Source organism: Chiloscyllium plagiosum, unplaced genomic scaffold, assembly GCF_037043375.1.
Source record: "Chiloscyllium plagiosum isolate Xiang-an unplaced genomic scaffold, Cpla_swu_hap1 HiC_scaffold_24, whole genome shotgun sequence".
Lineage (NCBI taxonomy): Eukaryota > Metazoa > Chordata > Chondrichthyes > Orectolobiformes > Hemiscylliidae > Chiloscyllium > Chiloscyllium plagiosum.
The window spans coordinates 42,113,961-42,136,684 of NW_028270162.1; the positions used below are offsets into that span (position 1 = coordinate 42,113,961).

General features: G+C 39.7%; 1 protein-coding gene across 4 annotated transcripts in view; it reads left to right on the plus strand.

The window, feature by feature from the left end:
* The window catches only part of vsig10 (V-set and immunoglobulin domain containing 10), a 40,312-nt gene extending 20,221 nt beyond the window's left edge, over nucleotides 1–20,091 (plus strand). The window contains exons 6-9 of one of the 4 annotated variants that reach the window (XM_043715864.2): nucleotides 1,464–1,476; nucleotides 6,117–6,253; nucleotides 12,634–12,709; nucleotides 19,519–20,091. In XM_043715864.2, coding sequence (XP_043571799.1) covers nucleotides 1,464–1,476; nucleotides 6,117–6,253; nucleotides 12,634–12,707 — 224 coding nt within the window. In that variant the 3' untranslated portion in view covers nucleotides 12,708–12,709; nucleotides 19,519–20,091. Of the gene's footprint in view, nucleotides 1–1,463; nucleotides 1,477–6,116; nucleotides 6,254–8,551; nucleotides 8,949–12,633; nucleotides 12,711–19,518 lie in introns of those variants that run through there. The other 3 variants (XM_088000104.1, XR_015761271.1, XR_015761272.1) reach the window with 3 other exon arrangements.
* The last annotated feature ends 2,633 nt before the right edge of the window (nucleotides 20,092–22,724 follow it).

A 22,724-nucleotide genomic window follows, 5' to 3' on the forward strand; every position in this document is an offset into this window, starting at 1 on the left:
TTGATGATGGACATTTAAATCCCCACCAGAATACATTGGTGCCCTTGCCATCCTCTGTCCTCCAAGTGATGGTCATATTGGAGAACAACTGACTCAACATCTGACTGACTGGTGTTAGTAGTGGTAATCAACAGTTGTTTTCTTCACCCATGCTTGATATGGTGTCATGAGATTTTGTGGAGTCCAGGGTCAAAGTTGAAATTTCCCGGCTAATTCCCTCCTGATTGTACACAATTGTTCCACCACCTCTGACATTCTCTGGAATGGCCATCATGATATCTGGAACATTGCATTTAAGGTGTAATTTCATCTGAATGTGTCCACCTGTTGCTTGACTAGCCTGTGGGACATTCCTCCCAATTTTCACAGTAGCCCCGTGATGTTAGTAAGGAGGACTTTGTAGCTTTTTCAGGTTTAGTTTCCAGTGATTTAGGGTTCCATTTCTGTTATTAGATTTTGAAGCATTAAACTGGGTGGCTCGCTAACCATTTCAGAGACCGTTTAAGCACCAACCACATTGCTGTGGTTCTAGTGACACGTGGGCCACACCAGATGAAGTTGGATGATTTTCCTCTCCTACAGGATATTAGCATAAGAATGTAAGACATATGAGCAGGAGTAAGCCATCTGGCCCCTCAAGCCTGCTCTGCCATTCAATAAGATCATGGCTGATTTTTTCTTGTGGACTCAGCTCCACTTAGCCGCCCACTCATCATGAACCTTAATTCCTTTACTGTTTGGAAAATCTATCTGCCTTTTCTTTAAACATTCAACAAGGGAGCCTCAACTGCTTCACAGGGCAGGGAATTTCACAGATTCACAACCCTTCAGGAGAAGAAGTTCCTTTTCGGTTCAATCCTAAATCTGGTCCTCGTTCTTTTGAGGCTATGCCCCCTAGTTCTAGTGTCCTTCTCATTGTCAGTTTACAATAATCAGTACTGATCACCATTGGATTAAGTCTTAACTCCAGATCTACTAATTCCATTCAGATCCCACCATCTGCCATGGTGGGTTGCAAACCCATGTCTAGGAGAAAGTGGTACCTATCCATCTTTCTTCCTACTTAACCCTATTTCACCACCACCTGCATCCATCTCTTGCCTTTCCAGCTACATTCCCCTCAGCCCCACCCCACCCCCCTTTTTATCTCTCAGCCCCCTTTCCCCTCCACTTTCCTGATGAAGGGCTCATGTCCGAAATATTGACTCTCCTGCTTCTACCACACTTTTTGACTCAAATCTATGTCCCCTGAAAGCATTCGCCTGTATCACTGGATTGCTAGCCACCATACCCTTAGTCTGTAAGAAATTTGCTTTCTTTTGAAAAGGTGTTTATTAACCTTATATAAACTGACACTTCTTTTTGGTACATTTTTTAACTATATTGTGAAGTACTGACATTTGGTTTAACAATGAAACATCACCACCGCTAAACATGAGTTTTATTTTCTCTTTATTTTTCAGGAAGACATTTTTGGTAAGTAATTTTTTTCTCTTTAAAAAAACATGTAAACTGACCAGGATTGAAATCTTTCCTATATGTAATTTTATTTACAAAAAGAGTAATTGGAAATACCTTTTCAATCCTGGCTGGATAAAAGTGATTTTCTATTTTAATTTGATTTACATTCTGCAGTTACTTCATGCTAATTTCTAGATTTATAATGTTTTGAAATGGAAAGGATAATTTAGAGAGGATATTATGAATGAAAAAATAATAAGCCATAAGTTTTATCCGGCTTACACCAGCTGAACATGGAATCTTGAAGCAAACACCAACACAATTACCAGCCCAAACTGAGAACTCCATTCTCAGGATTTATATAAACAATAACCAGATCCAACTGAATTTGTTACAAGAAAAGTAAAGGGTTCCTGGTGTAATACCACGAAGGTCAGCACACTGGCATCAGCTCCGGTAGCCCCCTCTAATATCAAATTTGTGGGAACCTTAAATTCCTGCTTGCTTATGCTGTTTAAAAATAAATTACTGGATAACTTAAAAGGTTAGTGTGAAAACAGAGCTTCACATTATCAAGACGAGAGTATATAATTTTTGGTCTCTGGAATCTTCATTTCAAATTTGCAGTGTTGTGAAGATGTGGGTGCACTCTATCTTTGAGAGTTAAAAGCTAGCAGAACTACCTGACAGCACCAAGCGTTCTGAATCAGGTAACAATCTAACACTTGGTCAAAACTAGATAAATTGAGTTGCCTGGAAGTGTCAAAACAGATTTGAATTAGGCCAATCAGTTTAAATTATACCCTAAAAAAAACCAAACTCCAATCAAGTTTGAATTTAATATATTGACAATCTTAAAAGTAAACGACACAATCCGATGCTTTGAGGGTATAAGACCAGGGAAAAATTGAACAGTTGGGAGGAGAACTAGCAAGCCAATGACATCTGCAGATTGCCCGGAGAATAGCTGTCTTAAAGGTACCTTTATCAATCTGTGACCTGTGAAGCAGAAATCCCTAAGAAGAAGAAAAGAAGATTCAATATCTGGCTAGTTTTTGAAGTTTAATTTTGGTAAATCTTAATGGGTTTTTTCGGACTAGTATTATAGAAGGCAAGGTAAAAGGTTAGAGGAAGAAGTAGTAAATAGTTGTTAGTTAATTATTCTCTGTTATACCTTAAGAAAAAAATGGTTAATTTTTAATTTAAATAGTTCTTGGCCTCTTGAATTTTCACAGATAAATCTTTTCTGTGTTGCTGGTTTAGTTTAAACAGGAGGGTTTACCCTACGTCGTAACAGTAGACATAAATGTATATATATGACCAGTAAAAATACTTGGCGAAAGAATTGCTATATAACTGAGCAGCCAAGCACTATATTAAATTTATTACAGACATGGAGCAGCACTGCTGCCTCACAGCACCAGGGTACCAGGTTCCATTCCAGCCTCGGGTGACTGTCTGTGTGGAGTTTGCACATTCTCCCTGTGTCTGTGTGGGTTTCCTCCAGGTGCACGGTTTCCTCACACAGTCCAAAGATGTGCAGGTTAGGTGAATTGGCCATGCTAAATTGCCCATACTGTTTGGAGTGTTAGTCAGAGGGAAATAGATCTGAGGTGGGTTACTCTTCAGAGGGTTGGTGTGAATTTGTTGGGCTGAAGGGTTTGTTTTCACGCTGTAGGGAATCTAATCTAACCTAATAACTGATTTGGGAGGAACAACTGGCAATGGAAACATGTAATTGATGAAGGATATGGAAGAACCCGAAGGACAAATTACAGTCTTTTAATATAGTAATATAAAGCCATAGTTATTGCTTTAGATATACGTGTCAAGATATAATGTACAAGACCATTGAGGTTATGAGTTTATACAAGGCAATGCTGAAGCCAGATTGACATCACTGTGGTGTTTTTGGTACTTTATCACAGGCCTTTAAAGCCTGTATTCTCAAGAATGCACTGGAATGAGAAACTGCAGTTATGCTCCAGTAAGTGTCCTAGTTGAGGCCAAAACCAGTTTGCATTTAATGGTTAACTATCCAGCCAAAAGAGATAGGAGAAAGTTTTGAAATAAATCTCTATACAAAGAGTTGTTGCATAATTGCCACTGGGAGAAGTTGAAGTAAAAAATTGTGTTATTTATTCCTTTCTTTGATGCAATGATTTGAAGTAGATGAAAATAATAAGGAAAGAGCTGGTTAGTGTAATTGGTTTATGGCTGTTTTGCAAGGTTTGTGAAGGTTTGTAGCTCAGGTTGAGGTTTAGGGTGTAGGTTTGCTCGCTGAGCTGTAGGTTTGATATCCAGACGTTTCATTACCTGGCTAGGTAATATCATCAGTGGTGACCTCCAAGTGAAGCGAAGCTGTTGTCTCCTGCTTTCTATTTATATCTTTCTCCTGGATGGAGTTCCTGGGGTTTGTGGTGAAGTCATTTCCTGTTCATTTTCTGAGGGGTTGATAGATGGCATCTAGATCTATGTGTTTGTTTATGGCGTTGTGGTTGGAGTGCCAGGCCTCTAGGAATTCTCTGGCATGTCTTTGCTTAGCCCAGGATAGATGTGTTGTCCCAGTCGAAAAGGTGTTTTTTTTTCATCCGTGTGTAGGGCTACGAGGGAGAGAGGGTCGTGTCTTTTTGTGGCTAGCTGGTGTTCGTGTATCCTGATGGCTAACTTCCTATTTGTCTTACATCGTGTTTGTGGCAGTCCTTGCATGGAATTTTGTAGATGACGTTGGTTTTGTCCATGGGTTCTACTGGGTCTTTTAAGTTTGTTAGTTTTTGTTTGAGAGTTTTGGTGGGTTTGTGTACTACTAGGATTCCGATGGGTCTTAGTAGTCTGGCTGTCATTTCTGAAAGTTCTTTGATGTATGGTAAGGTGGTTAGGGTTTCTGGCTGTGTTTGTTCTGCTTGTTGTGGTTTGTTCTTGAGGAATCAGCGCACTGTATTTTGAGTATCTGTTCTTCTTGAATACGTTGTATCGGTGGTTCTCCTCTGTTTTCCGAAGTTCATCTGTGCTGCAGTGTGTGGTGGCTCGTTGGAATAGTGTTTTGATACAGCTTCGTTTGTGTGTGTTGGGATGGTTGCTGGTGTAGTTAAGTATTTGGTCAGTGTTTGTCGGTTTTCTGTATAGGCAGGTTTATAGTTCTCCGTTTTCCTTTCTTTCGACTGTGACGTCCAGGAATGCAAGTTTGTTGTCGGTTTCTTCCTCCTTGGTGATCTTTATGCCTGTGAGGGTGTTGTTTATGATGTTAAATGTCTCTTCTATCTTGTTTCGTTTTGTGATGACAAAGATGTCATCTACATAGCGGACCCAGATTTTTGGTTTGATGGTTGGTATGGCTGTTTGTTGTAGGGTTTACGGCTCCTCTAGCAAAGGGCCCATAGAGACTTGGGAGGACTGAATATGGACCTTGTGTTCTCGATGTTAGTGCTTAATTTATTTTTACAAGAGGAAACCAATATTTTTCCAACATGTAAGTTATTTGTTTACAATAGATGAGTGAGTCACTATTGTTAGAAAAATAATGAAATGTCATATAATTGTTTTGAGGAACCTGTCCTGTGAAACCTGAAGACCAGTGACATTAATCATAGATCTTTTGTGTTCTGTTAATACAGCAATTGGCTACTCACTGCTTTATTCTAAGATGATGCTTGAAGCTGTTACTTCAAGTTCTCATTACTGAAATCTTAATAATTACAGTCTTGGGCTGAAGAATATTGGTGTTGGCCGCAAGAGCCACATAATCTTTGAAAGGGAACTGGGTCAAAAGTCAATAGATGCATAAAGACATGTCAGGCTGGATTTTAACATAAGCTTTGGAACTTCGCAATTGTTTCCCAGCTCCAATTTTCTGGCAATGAGACCAGTGTACAGTTTTCTCCAAATTGGCTACTCCTGTGGTCTCAGTCTTATTAAGAAAGCTATGTGGGAACTTAGTGTTGGCAACAGTTCAGAACCCACAACAACCACATTGGGTTAGAAGGTGCTGCTAAGGCAAGCTGAGGACAGAGAAGTTTGCCTTGACAGTGAGCTGCCCTGCGAAGCACTTCTGGACAAATCGTTTGGGCTTCCAATGGGTACATTTCTGCCCACTGCCTGCTTTTAGAAGTGTGGACCCTCCACCTCCAATAGTTTCCCAAACCCTTGCTCACCAGGGATTGCAAAGTGATGGTGAACTTGCAAAATCACTCCATTATTGGAGGCTTGAACATACTGGTTGTCTACCCACTTCCAATTTTTCCTGAAACCGGTCATTGGTGGTAGATATGTGTAGAGTAGTCACCACTTTGCAGCTTCTTGCTCTCTTTCTGGCCATCTCTGTCTCCAAACCCACTGTGTCATGTGACGAGGAAATTTCAGCCCATTTTTGCTTTGCTGTATACTTTGTAATTCTGGTGTGGTGTAAATGTTTGCCTTTGAACAAGGATTCAGAGATAGTGCTGACAAAGCTAATATTTAGCTGGTATGTTGCTCCCACTTCTCTTCCCCCGCCGCCCCCCCCCCCCCCAACTAAATCCTAGAGGATTGCAAATCATAATTTTCATCTAGTATTGTTGTATACAGGATTGTTGCACTAATTTGCTTAACTGTAGAACAGTTTTCTCTTGCCAATAACTTGTACTTGATCACAACATATCTTGATGTTTCTTCTTTAGGCAAACTGGTTCTACTGTTTTTACCCTTGTGGACTCTGAGGAAGAGAATGATTTTGTGGAGGAGGGCTCATCAGGAATAACCTCTGTTATTAATCATCAGACTGCTCAGACAATGAATGGTCATGCTTCAGTGGAAGGTAAATAACCTTTTGAGGGGAATGAATTGGAAACATATTCATGACATAATTTATAAAATACAAGCTGTTTTTTTTTTAAAAAAAAAGCTAAAACAGTATTTTTGGTTTGGGATTATTTTCTTCTTAATATTTGTGTCTGTCTTTCTGTACCATACAACTTCTGTACCTTGGATATTAGGGAGGGGGATAGGAAGTGAATATCATTTCTATATTCTCCATGCATAACGTATGATTTGATTAAATTCAGTAACTCTGATTGGTTTGGATTGTATTTGCAAATGAAGAATGTCGATCTCCTGCTTGTCAATGATACTTGACATTATTGAAGCTTGCATGGCAATTACAAGACCTGGGTTTGAGTAATTCCGTATTTTAATATGCAAAAATGCTTATCATTTTTTATTTTATTGTTTCCTTCCCAAACACTATACAAAACTAACTATAAACTAACCTCACTGTGGGAGAATCTCAGCCAATCTGGCAGAGAAAGAAACAAAGTTAGCTTTTAGAATCCAGTCTGATGGTTCTTTCGCACTATGAACGAACCTTGACTTACCCTTCACGCCAGTTTTCCTTTTAAGATCCATTCTCAAACTTAATAAAATGGCTGTTTTTGCTAACCCTGCTAATTACATTTTACCTTTGGCTTAGCATTTGGTTTTCCTGGAATTTGTAAAGAGCTTTGGGATTTTCTGCTTTGAAGGTGCTGTACAAGTGAAAGTTGTTGTTATAGTGCTAATAATTGGGATAAATCTATGCCATTGATTTTTGATTGTGTAATATTTTTGCCAAATTTACAAGAATGGGTCAACATGGCTGATATTAATTTCACCATGTAATGCTTTCCTTCCTTGTAGAGGGAGTGAACTCAAATTGACTTGATTTCCTTTGTAATTCTGCCAAATTACTTAATGTACTTGGATAATAGTCCATGTGAAATCTTGTAACAAAGCTATGAAACAAACTGCTTCAATATGGAGAATCTCTCTCTCAAGGCCATTACCCTTAACAGGGTCTAATGTTCCAGCATCAGCCGTATTTTGAATTTACCCTTGGGGTGCATGATATAAAGTCATATTGAGGCATCTCAAAGCAAAACATGCCATTTGAGGACAAGTAGACTTTTATTGTGCATTCTGTAGTATTAAATGTTTTGTGATGTACTTTTACAAAGTTTATGATTAATGGTCTTACAAGTGAAACACTGCAATGGTTTGCTGTAACTGTCTCCATATGGGCTGATAGACTATCCCAGTCTGTTGCCTTATGTTAAGCACGCTGGGATGATTTACAGGCTGAGAACCTGTTTGGCCAAACTCACCATCCATAGCCTACAAGCCCTAGCCTGACACTCCAACCTGTCCTGAGACAGGAATATTGCCTACTGCACCACAAGGCCCCTAATATGGGAGAGGGGCATCATGGGTTCAGTGCCCTTGTTTTTGGAAGTTGCCCCACCAGATGAAATAATTGCTCCACGTTTACCCAATAAGGAACCCATTACATTTTTGAGCACTGCAGTGATTGTAATAAGGTCAGCCAGTTGGACTTCAGAGAATGAGTTCCCTGATTGGGGCTGTTAATTTGGGCCAATCAGGAAACCCTGGCTGATAGATAAAAACAGGAGTGTCAGAGGTTCTGTTCACTGAGAGCTGGCTCTGAGGTAGCCAGATCAGTGTCAAGGACGTTCCACGTGTAAACAAAAGATGTCTCACTGTTAGGAAACCAGCCTCTATGGAATTATTTCAAACACCTCGATTGGATTGCCCACTTTGGGGTGAGTTTATATGAACTGTTCTAATAGATAATTAATAATAAAAGGTAAAGAGCTCTTAGGTAAATTCCTATCTATTCCTGATAATCTTTCGTGCCCCTTGAGGGACAGTGCTGGACTTCATATTTCTAATTTTTTTCTAATAACTTCTACTAAAGAATCTGTACCTAGGTACCCTGTACCTACGATGGTGCCACAAGTGGCAACTTGTAAACCCTTCACTTTGCTCATTTGATTACATGTGACAATAAAGCTAATTTAATTCAATTCCATTCAAAGGGCATTAATTCGTTGTTTTTATAAAAAAAGTGCTCAATGTCATGACCAATGAAGTAGAATGCATTGTGGTATAAATTTGTGCCATACCATGAATGTGGCAGAGTCACTGAATATAATTCAGAGGCTCAAGTTTGTGATAAATCTTTTTTTTGGGTTTGAAACTGCTTTGGCATATTTCCCTGGATTGTTTGAGGTATGTACAGTGAGCAGCAGACAACATTCTCCTCCTATGATTTTTTTTTTAGATTACTTTACAGTGTGGAAACAGGCCCTTCGGCCCAACAAAGCCACACCGACCCGCCGAAGCGCAAACCACCCATACCCCTACATTTACCCCTTACCTAACACTACGGACAATTTAGCATGGCCAATTCACCTGACCTGCACATCTTTGGACTGTGGGAGGAAACCGGAGCACCCGGAGGAAACCCACGCAGACACGGGGAGAATGTGCAAACTCCACACAGTCAGTCGCCTGAGGCCGGAATTGAACCCGGGTCTGTGGCGCTGTGAGGCAGCAGTGCTAACCACTGTGCCACCGTGCCGCTATCTGCTTTTCTCTGTGATATATTACAAATGATCAAACTCATCAGCATAAACTACCACTAAGGATCAATAAATGGAAAACAGCTATAAAACTGATGACTCGTCATTCCTGTTTGTGTAAGGGAGTAAATATTGGTTCTAACTAACCCTGGGATGCAACGTAAATCATTAGTGTCTCATGTTTCTGCATTGGCTAATATCCGATCAGGGCTGACAGAAATAAATGCACACAACTGCATTAAAGGCAGCCCGTTTCAATGATAAGTAACAAATAGCATCATACTATAGGTGCTCGTGTGATGCAGTGGGTAGCATTCTTGCCTCTGAACCAGAAGCTCCTGGTTCAAGACACACTTCAAAAATGTGCCTATGTGACCAAAACAAATTGATTATAAACTTTCAAATTCTACTAATATACCTAAAGCAGATAGTAACAATGTGAGAGATTCCCAGTCAGCCATGCCTGCTGAAGTGTAATATTTTTCAATCTATAGCATTATCTATAACTGCAGGTTGGTGACCAGTTCTGAGAAAAATAAGCTATAGAAAGAAATTAGGTAAATGCTTTGTTAGCCTCATGCATCTTTGGATGCAGAAACTATGTGTATATGGGTACATACTACCACACTGATTATTGCTTTATGGGGCGGCACGGTGGCTCAGTGGTTAGCACTGTTGCCTCACAGCAGCAGGGTCCCGGGTTCGATTCCAAGCTCGGGTGACTGTCTGTGTGGAGTTTGCACATTCTCCCTGTGTCTGCATGGAATTCCTCCGGGTGCTCCGGTTTTCTCCCACAGTCCAAAGATGTGCAGGTTAGGTGAATTGGCCATCCTAAATTGTCAATTAAGTGCATTAGTCAGAGGGAAAATGGGTTTGGGTGGGTTACTCTTCGGAGGATCGGTGTGGACCTGTTGGGCCAAAGGGCCTGTTTCCACACTGTCTGGAATCTAATTTAATCTAAATGCAAAAAGGTGCAATTATTGCTATTGGTGCAATCACTTTAAATACTTTTATTTTATATATCCTACACTTTCAATAAAGTAACTTTACATCTGTGCATCTCATGAAGAGGAGATGGTGGCATAATGGTAATATAATCGGATTAGTTATCCGCAACTCTAGGCTAATGTTCTGGGGATGTGGGTTTGAACCTCACCATGTCAGATATCAATTACTTCAACAAAAATGTGGACTTCAAAGCGGGTCTAATGGTGACCACGTAACTATGATCTAATGTTGTTTTTAAAAAAAAAAACCTATCTGGTCCGCTCATTCCTTTAGGAAGGAAATCTGCCACCTAGACCATGCCTTAGTGATCCTATATGTGACTCTAGACCCACAGCATGTGGTTAACCTTCAACTGACTATCTGGGCATTTGGAGATGGTGATAGATGTTGACCTGGTCAGTGATGCCCAAACCCCATGAACAATTTTTCTTTAATTGTCCATGTATTGCTATTGTCCCTTAAATATTCATCAAATTGGTGATTTTCTCAGCAATTCTGTTTGCACCTGCTGTATGATTTGCAGAAAAATCATAAAGTAATAGAGTCATAGAGATGCATAATGTGGAATCAGACCCATCGGTCCAACTTGTTCATGCCGACCAGATATCTTAAATTAATCTAGAGCCATTTGCCAGCATTTGGCCCATATCCCTCCAAACCCTTCCTATTCATATATCCATTCAGATGCCTTTTAAATGCTGCAATTGTACCAGCCTCCACCACTTCCTCTGGCAGTTCATTCTATACACACTCACAGTGTGAAAGAGTGGCCCTTTAGGTCTCCTTTAAATCTTTCCCTTCTTGCCCCCTACCTATGCCACCCTCTAGTTCTGGACTCCCAAACCTTGTTTATTTACCTTATCCATGCCCCTCATGATTTTATAAACTTCTATAAGTTCACTCCTCAGTGTCTGATGCCCCAGGGAAAAGAGCCCCATCCTATTCAGCCTCTACCTGTAGCTTAAATCCTTAAACCCTCACAACATCCTTGTAAATCTTTTCTGAACCCTTTCAAGTTTCACAACATCCTTTGTATAGCAGGGAGACTAGAATTGCGCACAATATTCCAGAAGTGGTCTCACCAACCTCCTGTACAGCTGCAACATGACCTCCCAACTCTCCTATACTCAATGTTCTGACCAATAACGGAAAACATACCAAATGGCTTCTTCACTATCCTGTCTACCTGCGACTCCACTTTCAAGAAGCTATGAATCTGCACTCCAAGGTCTTTTTGTTCAGCAACACTCCCCAGGATCTTACCATTAAATGTATAAGTCCTGTCCTGATTTGTCTTTCCAAAACACAGTAGCTCACATTTATCAAAATTAAACTCCATCTGCCACTTCTTAGCCCATTGCCCCATCTAATGAAGATCCCACCTTCTTCGCTGTTCACTAAGCCAACTTTGGTCTCATCTGCAAACTTACCAACTATACCTCCTCTGTTAATATCCAAATCATTTATATAAATGATGAAAAGCTGTGGACCCAGCACTGATCCTTGTGGCACACCACTGGTCCCAGGCGTCCAGTCTGTTAAGCAACTCTCCGCCACCAACACCTGTCTTTTTCCTTCCAGTCAGTTCTGTATCCAAAATGACTAGTTGTCCCTGTATTCCATGTGATCTAACCTGGCTAGCCAGTCTACCATGAGGAAACTTGTCAAATGCCTTACTGAAGTCCATATAGATCCCATCCACCTCTCTGCCCTAATCAATCCTCTTTGTTACTTCTTCAAAAAACTCAATCAAGTTAGTGAGACATGACTTCCCCCGCACAAAGCCGTCAATTATCCCTAATCAGTCCTTTCCAAATACATGTACAACCTATACCTCATGATTCCCTCCCAAACTTGCCCACCACCAATGCCAGTTAAATTTTAAGAAAGTTCCAAAATCTGTGGTAGGGGATGATTTCAAAAATTTGTAAATTATTCAAATGATTCTGATCTTTAAACCAAAACCAATCTGATATCTGGAAGACCCTTAGAGATTCAACATCATGTTTCCTGTTACCTATTTGGAATAAGTTGTGAACTTGTGCAATGGTGATCTGATATAGTTTATACATTTGCAGCAAATATTACTTCCAACTTCTGAATGATCTATGTTCAACTCTTGCCAATGGTCATTGTCACTGTGGAAATTGAGGTCTCTTTAAAGGTCAAGTTTCTAAATATTTACTGTGTTTCATTTAGCTGCTATTACAGCAGTAGGTTTTCTATGCTAGAAATTTGGAAAACAAAAAGAAAGATCACAAGAATGACTGAACTCATGATGCCCCATTGAACAATCATCGATGATTTATTTGGTGTCATATGTATAGTATTATCTACATATTATTTGAGAGGCCAATGCATTTTTATTTTTAGAATGAATGGTAACCTAAGGTGAAGGCAGGCAAGGTAATAACAGTCATCTTGGCATCATGAGTAGTCGCCCATGGGTTCAGACCAATGATTGACACAGCATAGATTTCTGGCCTCCAAAATAAGGAATATTAACATGGGTGGGTCGAGAAAAAAGTGAGACAGGATCCAGGGGAATAGGCCAGTATCTTCTTGGAAGAAGACCTGGAGTTCCACTACATCAGCCAGAGGAGCAACAAAACTATTACCACTAAACTTGTGCTGCAGATAGGCATGTGGGCAAATTGGGAATTTTTCGTCACTGTATCTTTACTGTATAATTGTTAATTGAAAGAGTGCAGTGCGTGTTACGTTCAATAAAGCAAAAAGTTCAGTTTGTACACTGTCTGATTTCCTCTTGCAGTTGCTTCTGATGATCCACAAACACCTACTAAAGATCAGCTCCCAAATAAGGAAAGAAATGTATCAGATATCTAAAGGTATGTAGTTATTTTCTGTTTGAGAGTATTAATTAATATGGAGTAATTTTTGTTTCTATTAATGGGTGTTGATCCACAGTCCATGGGCAGGACCTCAGCAAAAGTCTTACTGTGCCATAGATTTGGAATTATTTTGGTGATACTTAGATTAAGGATGATGAGCCCCCATATCCAGTATTGTCTGATTTTAATGCACCAGAAATTTGCCTTCCTTGTGTCCGCCCACTATTTTAAAGACTGATTTACGTAGTAAACTGGACAGCAGAATTATGATTAACAGAGGCCATTTGAGACACTGATCATATAGGACTCTGTGGATGGAGAGCATCTCTGTACTTCATCTTGGTTCTTTACCCTTTCATCCATGTTTGATGGCCTTGTAAACCTTGGTTTGGAGATTACGTTGGAAATTAAAATTTGATTTTAAAAATACGCAACTGTCATCCAAATTGTATAATCTTTGGTGGCCAATAATGCCACCAACCTGAATGATGATGTAAAAAATGGTGGTGGAGACTCCCTAGCTATTCAGCAGCTTCTCTAGGAGAAGAAAAGCTTCAAAATCAAAGCCTGCATTCTTTTCTGCTGGTGTGATTGAGGCATGTTTTGCACCAGTATAGCAACAGCTGCCAGGAATGAGAGCATGGAAGGATTATGCACAAACCTCACCCTGTTACATATATCCCCTGAAACACCCATTAACGATTGCCCACCAAGCCCTGTGGAAGTTGAGAGCTGAGAGCTGCAACAAACAGAGTTGTTATCTCTGGTTTGTTGCCTGTGCCATGTGATAGTGAGGCAAGGAATAGGGAGAGATGTCAGCTGAACACATGGCTGCAAGGATGGTGCAGGAGGGAGGGCTTCAGTTTGTTGGATAATTGGGGTTCATTCTGGGGAAGGTGGGACTTGTACAAACAGGACGGCCTTCACTTGAACCGGAGGGGGTTCTAATATCCTGGATGGGAAATTTGCTGGTGCTATTCGGGTGGGTTTAAACTAGCTCAGCAGGGGGATGGGAACCGGAAGTGTAGTTGCAGTGCACAGGAGGATATCCGGCCCCAAAAACCAATGGCACAGAAACTGTCCTCAACAAGTGACAATCAGCGCAGCAACACATTTTTCAGCTCTGATCTCCAGCATCTGCAGTCCTCACTTTCTCCTAAGTGACAATCAGCTCCTAACAAACAGGCATGAGATGTTCCTCTGTGGGTAGAGTATTTTCACAATCTGATAATCCAGTGAAATACACTTTGTGATAACACTGTTGAATCACTTCTACTACATTGTGTTTTGGATGAACTTGCCCTGTGTCCATCTCAAAGTCATAAAGCTAGTTTCCCCTTCTGGTCAACTCTTCTGCCACTTCCAAGGAGGAGAAGTTCCACTCTAGGTTTAACACCACTACGTGAGATACAAATTATGCTATGACAGATCCAAATGCAGGAGGTTTGATATAAAACAATTTTCACATTTATGGAGAAGAAAATCAGGTTCTTGCAGGATAAATAAATTTAGTGCAATATGATTCCCTCTACCACCACCACCATTCCCCTATCCCTGAACAGTGACTTCAAATAATATTTGTGATCAAAACTACAAAGTCAAATTTGACATCATATCACATTAAGTTGTGTGAATTATTGGTCTCATTACTAAACTCTTATCCATTGAAGTGAGGTGAGAATATGCAAGCCACCAAAGCTGACTAGAGTTTCATTTTGATATAAAATTTACATTTAAATGGAAAGTTTTGCCCCTACTGTTCCTCCTGAAGGTTCAGCGCAAGTTGATTTTTGGATGGGTGGAAATAGGTGGAGATTGTGATGTTTTACTGTCTCCTGTGCAGCATTAATTATTTATTCCATATGGTTTAGGATCTTTCTTTTTCTGTGTCAAAGTGTACCACGAATGAGTGCTATTCCATTGAGGCACCAAAGGAGCATTCAAGTGTCGAGTATTTTAAATCTTAAACTACTACCTTTGACTCCACAGCAATGCTCAGTTAAGTGTTAATGTACATGTGCACACAATCCATTATAATAAGTAGATCAAAGTTACTGTTGCAACACAACTTCTTTCACCAATATGAATATGGCTTTGTTGTCTCTCGTGTTGTTGATATTCAAGTATAAAGACTCCTTGACTGGATTCAGAGTAGGTGTTTGTGGAAAACAGGCATTGTGCAAGTAGAAATATCATCTTTAATTTTCCAAAGCAATGATTACTGTGAAGGGGGTGTGTCTGGTGAGGGTTTTTGTTCCCTGCAACCATACCCAGTTGAATGACTTGACGAACATTTATGCTGAGGTGAGAGTGGGGGTTTTAATTTTTCTCAAACTGATGTCATTGCAATTAATCAAATATAGTGAGAAAAGCAGTGGTACTGATCAAAACATCAGATGTTTGGTACAAATATTTGTAAATCTGGATTGCCCATCATTTTAGGGAGCTAATAAAGCAGAACCATTTAAAATCAAATGCACACCAGTTTTTTTCTCTAAAATGTTGTACTATGGTCAAAAAAGGCGAGTGAGATCAATCACTTGTTCCTGTCTCAGTAATTTGAAAATGCAATTCAAACATTAATTTATGTATGTGGCTTTGCATTCATACATTGTCCATCCTGCTGGGGAATGGATGTTTGTGATAAGATTGTGAGGTATTCCACAAGATAAGATTCAAAGCCATTTTATTGGCTTTCCTAGGAGAAAGAAAATCAATAACTATTATCAGTAACAACACTGACTACAAATACCACAAATGTGTGACACTTGCATTAAAAGAAAATGATTTCACTATGTCACAGGATTCCATCTCAATGGGAGTCACCATAGAGTTCTGAAAAACCTATTCTAATGTTGCACATTCTACAGCCTCCTTTTGCTCTGAATGTTTGAGAATCCACATGATTTAATTTAATTAGTTGTAGTGACAGCAGTTTATCAAAAATCATTCCCAAGCTGTAATATTGATTGAAGTTTACAAAGTCATTGAACGAGAGACTAAAGCAGAGAATAAACGCCCTCTTCATGGACATTACAAAACGGTCCTGAGAAAAGTCACCATCAAAAGCCAAAATTTCTCAACTCCATAGTTAAAATATGACGGTAGATTTCTCTACCTCTTAAGAGTGAATGAATAAAAGCAGTTTGTCCCCTTTCATTGTCTGCTAAATTGCTATGATGTGGATCCGTTTTACTACATTGAATACTGTGAACAGCAACTCACTTAAAAGCTAAAGTTCTTGCTAAGAATTAAGTTTCTTTATCTCGAAGATCAAAAAGGATTTCTGACATTTATGCAAAATGCTTTTTTGTTTCAAATGGTTAATATCCTCATCTGCATATAAAGCACAGGCTTATCAATTGAAGTATGAAAAGCAAAAACACCTCAATGGCTTTGACAAAGTTGTGCCTGATAGATAACATTTTAAAATTCAACTCATTCCATTAGCTGATAGAATCACAGACCAACATGGTGGCTCAGTGGTTAGCACTGTTGCCTCAAAGCGTCAGGGACCTGGGTTCAATTCGACCCTCTGGTGACTGTCTTTGGGTTTCCAATAGATCACCAGTTTCCTTGCACAGTCCAATATGCAGGTTAGGGGAACTGACCATGCAAAATTGCCCATAGTGTCCAGGAATGTGTAAGCTAGGTGGACTGGCCATGGGAATTTCACGGTTACAGGGATAGGGTAATGGGGTGGGTCTGAGTGAGATGCTATTTAGAGGGTTGGTGTGGACTTGAAAAACTGAATGGCCTGCTTCCATACTGTAGGGTTTCTATAGTTCTGTGAATTGTTAGCATGCAGGAGGAAACCTGTCAGTCCATCCTGTGTGCACTGGTTCTGAGTATTTTGACTTCATGTCAATCTTCTATTTCCTCCACAATCCCTGCATGTTATAAATAATCATCCAATGGTCTCTTGAATGGCTCAGTTGAAACTGCATTTACTACTTTTCCAGCAGCGCCTTCCGAACAAGCTGCGAGAAGGTTTTCTTTTTCCTCTTTTACGGAACACTTCAAAATTATGCCCTTTGGTCTGATCTTTGTCTAAACAGGAGCCGTTTTCTTTCCCCCTACCTACTCTGTTCAGACTCCTTGTGACTTTGAAAACTTGTATCACAACTCCCCTCAGCCACCTTCTCTCCAAAGAAACCACTTCCAACCCCTTCAATCTATCTTCATCCCTGGAACCATTCTTGTAAAGTCCTCTGCACTCTTCCCAATGCATTGACTTTCGAAAGGGAATGTTGGATGACTAAAGAAATTGAGGGTTTGGTTAAGAAAAAGAAGGAAGTATATGTAAGGTATAGACAGGATAGATCAAGTGAATCCTTAGAGTATAAAGGCAGTAGGAGTACACTTTAGAGGGAAATTAGGAGGGCAAAAAGGGGACATGAGATAGCTTTGGCAAATAGAATTAAGGAGAATCTAAAGGTTTTGTACAAATATGTTAAGGACAAATGGGTAACTAGGGAGAGAATAGGGGCCCTCAAAGACCAGCAAGGCGGCCTTTGTGTGGAGCCGCAGAAAATGGGGTAGATAGTAAACGAGTATTTTGCATCAGTATTTACTGTGGAAAAGGATATGGAAGGTTTAGAATGTAGGGAAATAGATGGTGACACTTGCCAGATGTCCAGATTACAGGGGAGGAAGTGCTGGATGTCTTGAAACTCATAAAGGTGGATAAATCCCCAGGACCTGATCAGGTATACCCTAGAACTCTGGGAAGCTAGAGAAGTAATTTCTGGGCCTCTTGCTGAGATATTTGTATCATCAATAGTCACAGGTGAGGCGTCGGGAGACTGGAGATTGGCTAACGTGCCACTGTTTAAGAAGGATGGTAAGGACCAGTGAGCCTGATGTCAGTGGTGGGCAAGTTGATGGAGGGAATCCTGAGGGACAGGATGTACATGTATTTGGAAAGGCAAGGACTGATTAGGGATAGTCAACATGGCTTTGTGCATGGGAAATCATGTCTCACAAACTTGACTGAATTTTTTGAAGAAGTAACAAAGAGGATTGATGAGGGCAAAGCGGTGGATGTGATCTATGTGGACTTCAGTAAGGTGTTCGACAAGGTTCCCCATGGGAGACTGATAAGCAAGGTTAGATCTCACAGAATACAGGAAAAACTAGCCATTTTGATACAGAACTGGCTCAAAGTAGAAGACAGGATGGTGGTGGAGGGTTGTGGAGACCTGTGACCAGTGGAGTGCCACAAGGATCAGTGCTGGGCCCTCTACTTTTTGTCATTTCCATAAATGATTTGGTTGTGAGCATAAGAGGTACAATTAATAAGTTTGCAGATGACACCAAAATTGGAGGTGTAGTGGACAGTGCAGAGGGTTACTTCAGATTACAACAGGATCTTGACCAGATGGGCCAATAGGTTGAGAAGTGGCAGATTGAGTTTAATTCTGATAAATGCAAGGTGCTGCATTTGGGAAAGCAAATCTTAGCAGGACTTACACACTTAATGGTAAGGTCCTTGGGAGTGTTGCTGAACAAAGAGACCTTGGAGTGCATGTTCATAGCTCCTTGAAAGTGGAATTGAAGGTAGATAGGATAGTGAAGAAGGCATTTGGTATGCTTTCTTTTATTGGTCAGAGTGTTGAGTACAGGAGTTGGGAGGTCATGTTGCAGCTGTACAGGACATTGGTTAGGCCACTGTTGGAATATTGCATGCAATTCTGGTCTCCTTCCTATTGGAAAGATGTTGTGAAACTTGAAAGGGTTCAGAAAAGATTTACAAGGATGTTGACAGGGTTGGAGGATTTGAGCTATAGGGAGAGGCGTAACAGTCTGGGGCTGTTTTCCTTGGAGTGTCGGAGGCTGAGGGGTGACCTTATAGAGGTTTACAAAATTATGAGGGGCATGGATAGAGTAAATAGGCAAAGTCTTTTCCTTGGGGTGGGGGAGTCCAGAACTAGAGGGCATAGGTTTAGGATAAGAGGGGAAAGTTATAAAAGAGACCTAAGGGGCAACTTTTTCACGCAGAGGGCGGTATGTGTATGGAATGAGCTGCCAGAGGAAGTGGTGTAGGCTGGTACAATTGCAACGTTTAAGAGGCATCTGGATGGGTATATGAATAGGAAGGGTTTGGAGGGATATGGGCTGGGTGCTGGCAGGTGGGACTATATTGGGTTGGGATGTCTGGTTGGCATGGACGGGTTGGACTGAAGGGTCTGTTTCCATACTGTACATCTCCATGACTCTATGACTTTGGCAGGTTTTACTCTCAATACTATGGGAACCCTCTTGTGGCAGCAGTGTCCCTACCCCTGAATCAAGAAGCCCAGGTTCAAGTCCCACCACACCAGAGGTGTGTAATAACATCTCTGAACAGATTGATTGATTAGGAAAAAATAGGTTAAATTTGTTGATTGTCCCATTGCATTATATTGCTAAAGATTGGCTGATCAATTTCTAATAAGTTAAATTAGATGCAAGTCTGCCAGTGTCAATTTAAATGCCCATGCATAAGTGAACAATGATCCATGTACTTGTCACATGTGAGTGAAGGAAGAGAAAATGTTAACTTGAATCATTTTCACCATTTTTGCAGCAAATTAAAGTGGCTTTGGCAAAGTTGGGAGGATGATGCTTATGAGAAAGATCTTAAAAGGAGATAATACTGTTCAAAACCTAATGGAGCTTATGAACATTTACAGTCAGTATTTACTATATCATGCTTGCAATTTATGTGTTCATCTTACCAAAGCAGTCTGGTAACAGACATAGCTTTTGAAGCAATGTCAAATGATGTCAGTTCTTAACACATTATCATTGATTTATTCTTTTAGGAACAGAAGAAATGTGATTGCTTCTGTGCAATATTTTGAACCTTAATGAGAAGTCTTCTGTGAAAGTGCTTTCAAACGAGCTCTGGTTGAACTAATGTACTAATTTTGACATATTTTATACTCGTGTTACTGTAAAGTTTAGCCTGTTCTGGCATATGGGAACAAATGACAAATCAGCATTCTGTATTGCTTTTAAAACCCAGTACATAGGCTGAAAATGTACTATACTTTGTACTCAGGATGTAGCTATGAAAGGTCCGTTTCAAGTATTAGCTGTTTATTTTTGTATCTAACTTGTTGGTGTGTACCCAATTTAGTTTGAGTTTATGTGAATGTGCTCTGTATCTTAATACTTTGTTCTCTAGTAAATGTTTTACATTCACACTGAAAATTGTTATTCACAAACATTGCAAACATAATTTTAAACATTTTTTTGTAAAAGCAACTCATTTTTTTGGGAAGTGAATACTTGTTAAATTGATACTGTGCATTTTAGTTTTGTTCAGAGATTAGCTTGTTTATGCAAATAGCAATCCAATTGTATCAACTAATAAATAATGTATTTGGTTTTTATTTGCTACTTGTATAGTATAGTCAGTATGTCTCTCTTTAATTAAACAATTTGTATTTAGTGTTTTAGATTCTTGCAAAATAAAGATTTGTTTCTACAACAATTTAGATTTTAACAGCACTCCATGGAAAACATCAACAATTTACATTTAAATGACAAATTTAGCCAATAATCAGAACAAAATTTGATATTAAACCAAACAGTCAATATGTGGAGGGGGTCACATGACTTTGGGCAAAGAGGACATTTTAATGCAAGCCTTAAAGTAATGAGAGAAGTGATAAGATTGAGATTAAGGAAAGAAGATCCAGAGTACAGGACCTGAGGACGTAGCTGCTAATAGTGGGATAAAGTGAGTGGAAAGCAATCAGACCAGATTAAGGAAAAATTAGTCTGGGTTGGATTATAAAACAGGAGGAAGTTCAACAGAAAGTAAGGTCATAAATTCTGAACTTCATGTCTTAATCACTTTTATTTGAAGCATTGGGAAGAATTGGAGTTTGATAGAGAGTAGTATCGCAGGTGGATACAAACTGTGTCAGATGAAAGATAATTTTCATTAAATCCCCATTCTGTATACATCTGCAAATATGCCCCCACTACCATTTTATAAAGTAGAATTTCAAGGACTGGTGAACAGCTGAGCAAGTTTACCCATTGCAAAATACAAGTACAAAAATGGAGGTCTTCAATACATACATTCATTTTGCCTTGAGTGGCAATAGATCCTAGTTGCGAAACCAAGGATTGGGTCATGGTTCTCCCTAATGCATTCAAGGATAGTGATAGTATTTTTTAAGGACAGGATCAAGTTCAATTGGATATCCAGTTGAAATACCTGTTGATAATAAGGCTCACCATGAATAATCAATGTTTTGTAAGTTGTCAAAGCAAGTTCATCATCAGCATGGCTGTACCTAATAAATAGTGACTTTGAAAAGCAGGAGAAGCAAAGTTGTCATACAACAAGGGAAGGAAGAAAGGCAAAAGCAAATATTCACAGAACCTGCAAGTATATGTGAGAAAAATACACAAATGCAAGACCAAAGATAATAAAGTAGGAATAATTTTGTTTTACAGTTTTTAATTACTCAGTGTTTAAGAGTTGATTGAGATTATAGCCTCATATCCGAGCCATGGCAAAAGTATGAATTGGCTTCAGGCAGTTAAATGATTTGTCCTGCAATCATTAGGTATTGCGTAATGCATAATAAGATGAGCCATGGTGATCAAGTATCAAATGGATCATTGAATTGCATGTTTTTGAATATGTGCAAGTAGTATCTTAATTTGGGGGCCCGTATGGTAATGTCCCTTCCACTTGGTCAGGAGACCTGAGTTCAAGTGTCGAGAAATGTGTCATGACATCTCTAAATAAATTGTTTTAAATACCAATATCTCAATTGAAATGGGCTTTGTTAGATATTCCACTTTTCATGTAGCATGAATTATTTGTCAACAGGCATCCTGAAGTTAAATTATCGATGTGATAAGCTATTTCAACATTCAGAGCACAACAGTTATTCAATAAACCAATCCTACTGTTTTACATTCTGCTTTGGAAACTGGAATCCATTATCAAGTGACTGATTAGTTTTTTCTTGATCCAATTGGCAAAAGTATTGACACCTGGGAAAATTCCCTGATGAAGAGACAGCATAGTCCTAAGTGAACTCTCTCACTAGAAAGACATAGAGATAACTAGTGGTGGTTCAATCTGAGGGTCACCATGCCTCAGGTGAGGAGAGAAATTCCTTCACAGCAACCTCACCTCGTGCAGAAATTGAAGTTCTGCTGTTGGCATCACTCTGCAGCATAAGTAGCTGTCCAGCCAATTGAGCTAACAAATCCCCTTACTGCCTGGTGGTGCATTTGGTCAAATACTAAAAAGAAAATACTAAAGAAATTCAGTGGGTCTGGCAGCATCTGTGAAGGGAGGAACAGTTCTTGTTGATTCCAATATGGCTCCTCATCAGAATCATATCGGACTCAAATTGCTGACTCTGCTTCTCTCCACAGATACTGTCATACCCGAGTCTCTCCAGCATTTTCTGTTTATTTCAGATTTCCAGTATCTGCAGTATTTTGCTTTTATTTGGCTGAATCATAAAGGATTTTATACTGCTATTTTATTTTACAAGGAAGTTTTTTGTCCCCTGTTTCCTTCGATCTAAAAGCTAGTGATTAACACTGAATACAATTCCTCTCCTATTTGCAACCTAAATTTAGTAACTCTTTGACATGCTGAAGGGTTGACTTTGGAGCCAAGCTGTGTCTTATAATTTGATGCCTACACAGCCAATTTGCTAAAGGATTGTCTGTAAGGAGCAGGTGTAATTATTATTATATAAAGTTCAACTTGGCCCTTTAATGAACCAGATATTCCCTCATGCCAAAATCCTCTGATCAGATTCTCCATGTCGTATCTTTGCTTGTGGTAACTCTTGCTTCAACTTTTAATATACTTAGTGACAGTCATAGAGTCATACAGCATGGAAACAGACCTTTCGGTCCAACCCGTCCATTATGAACAGATATCCCAACCCAATCTAGTCCCAACTGCCAGCACCCGGCTCATATCCCTCCAAACCCTTCCTATTCATATACCCATCCAAATGCCTCTTAAATGTTGCAA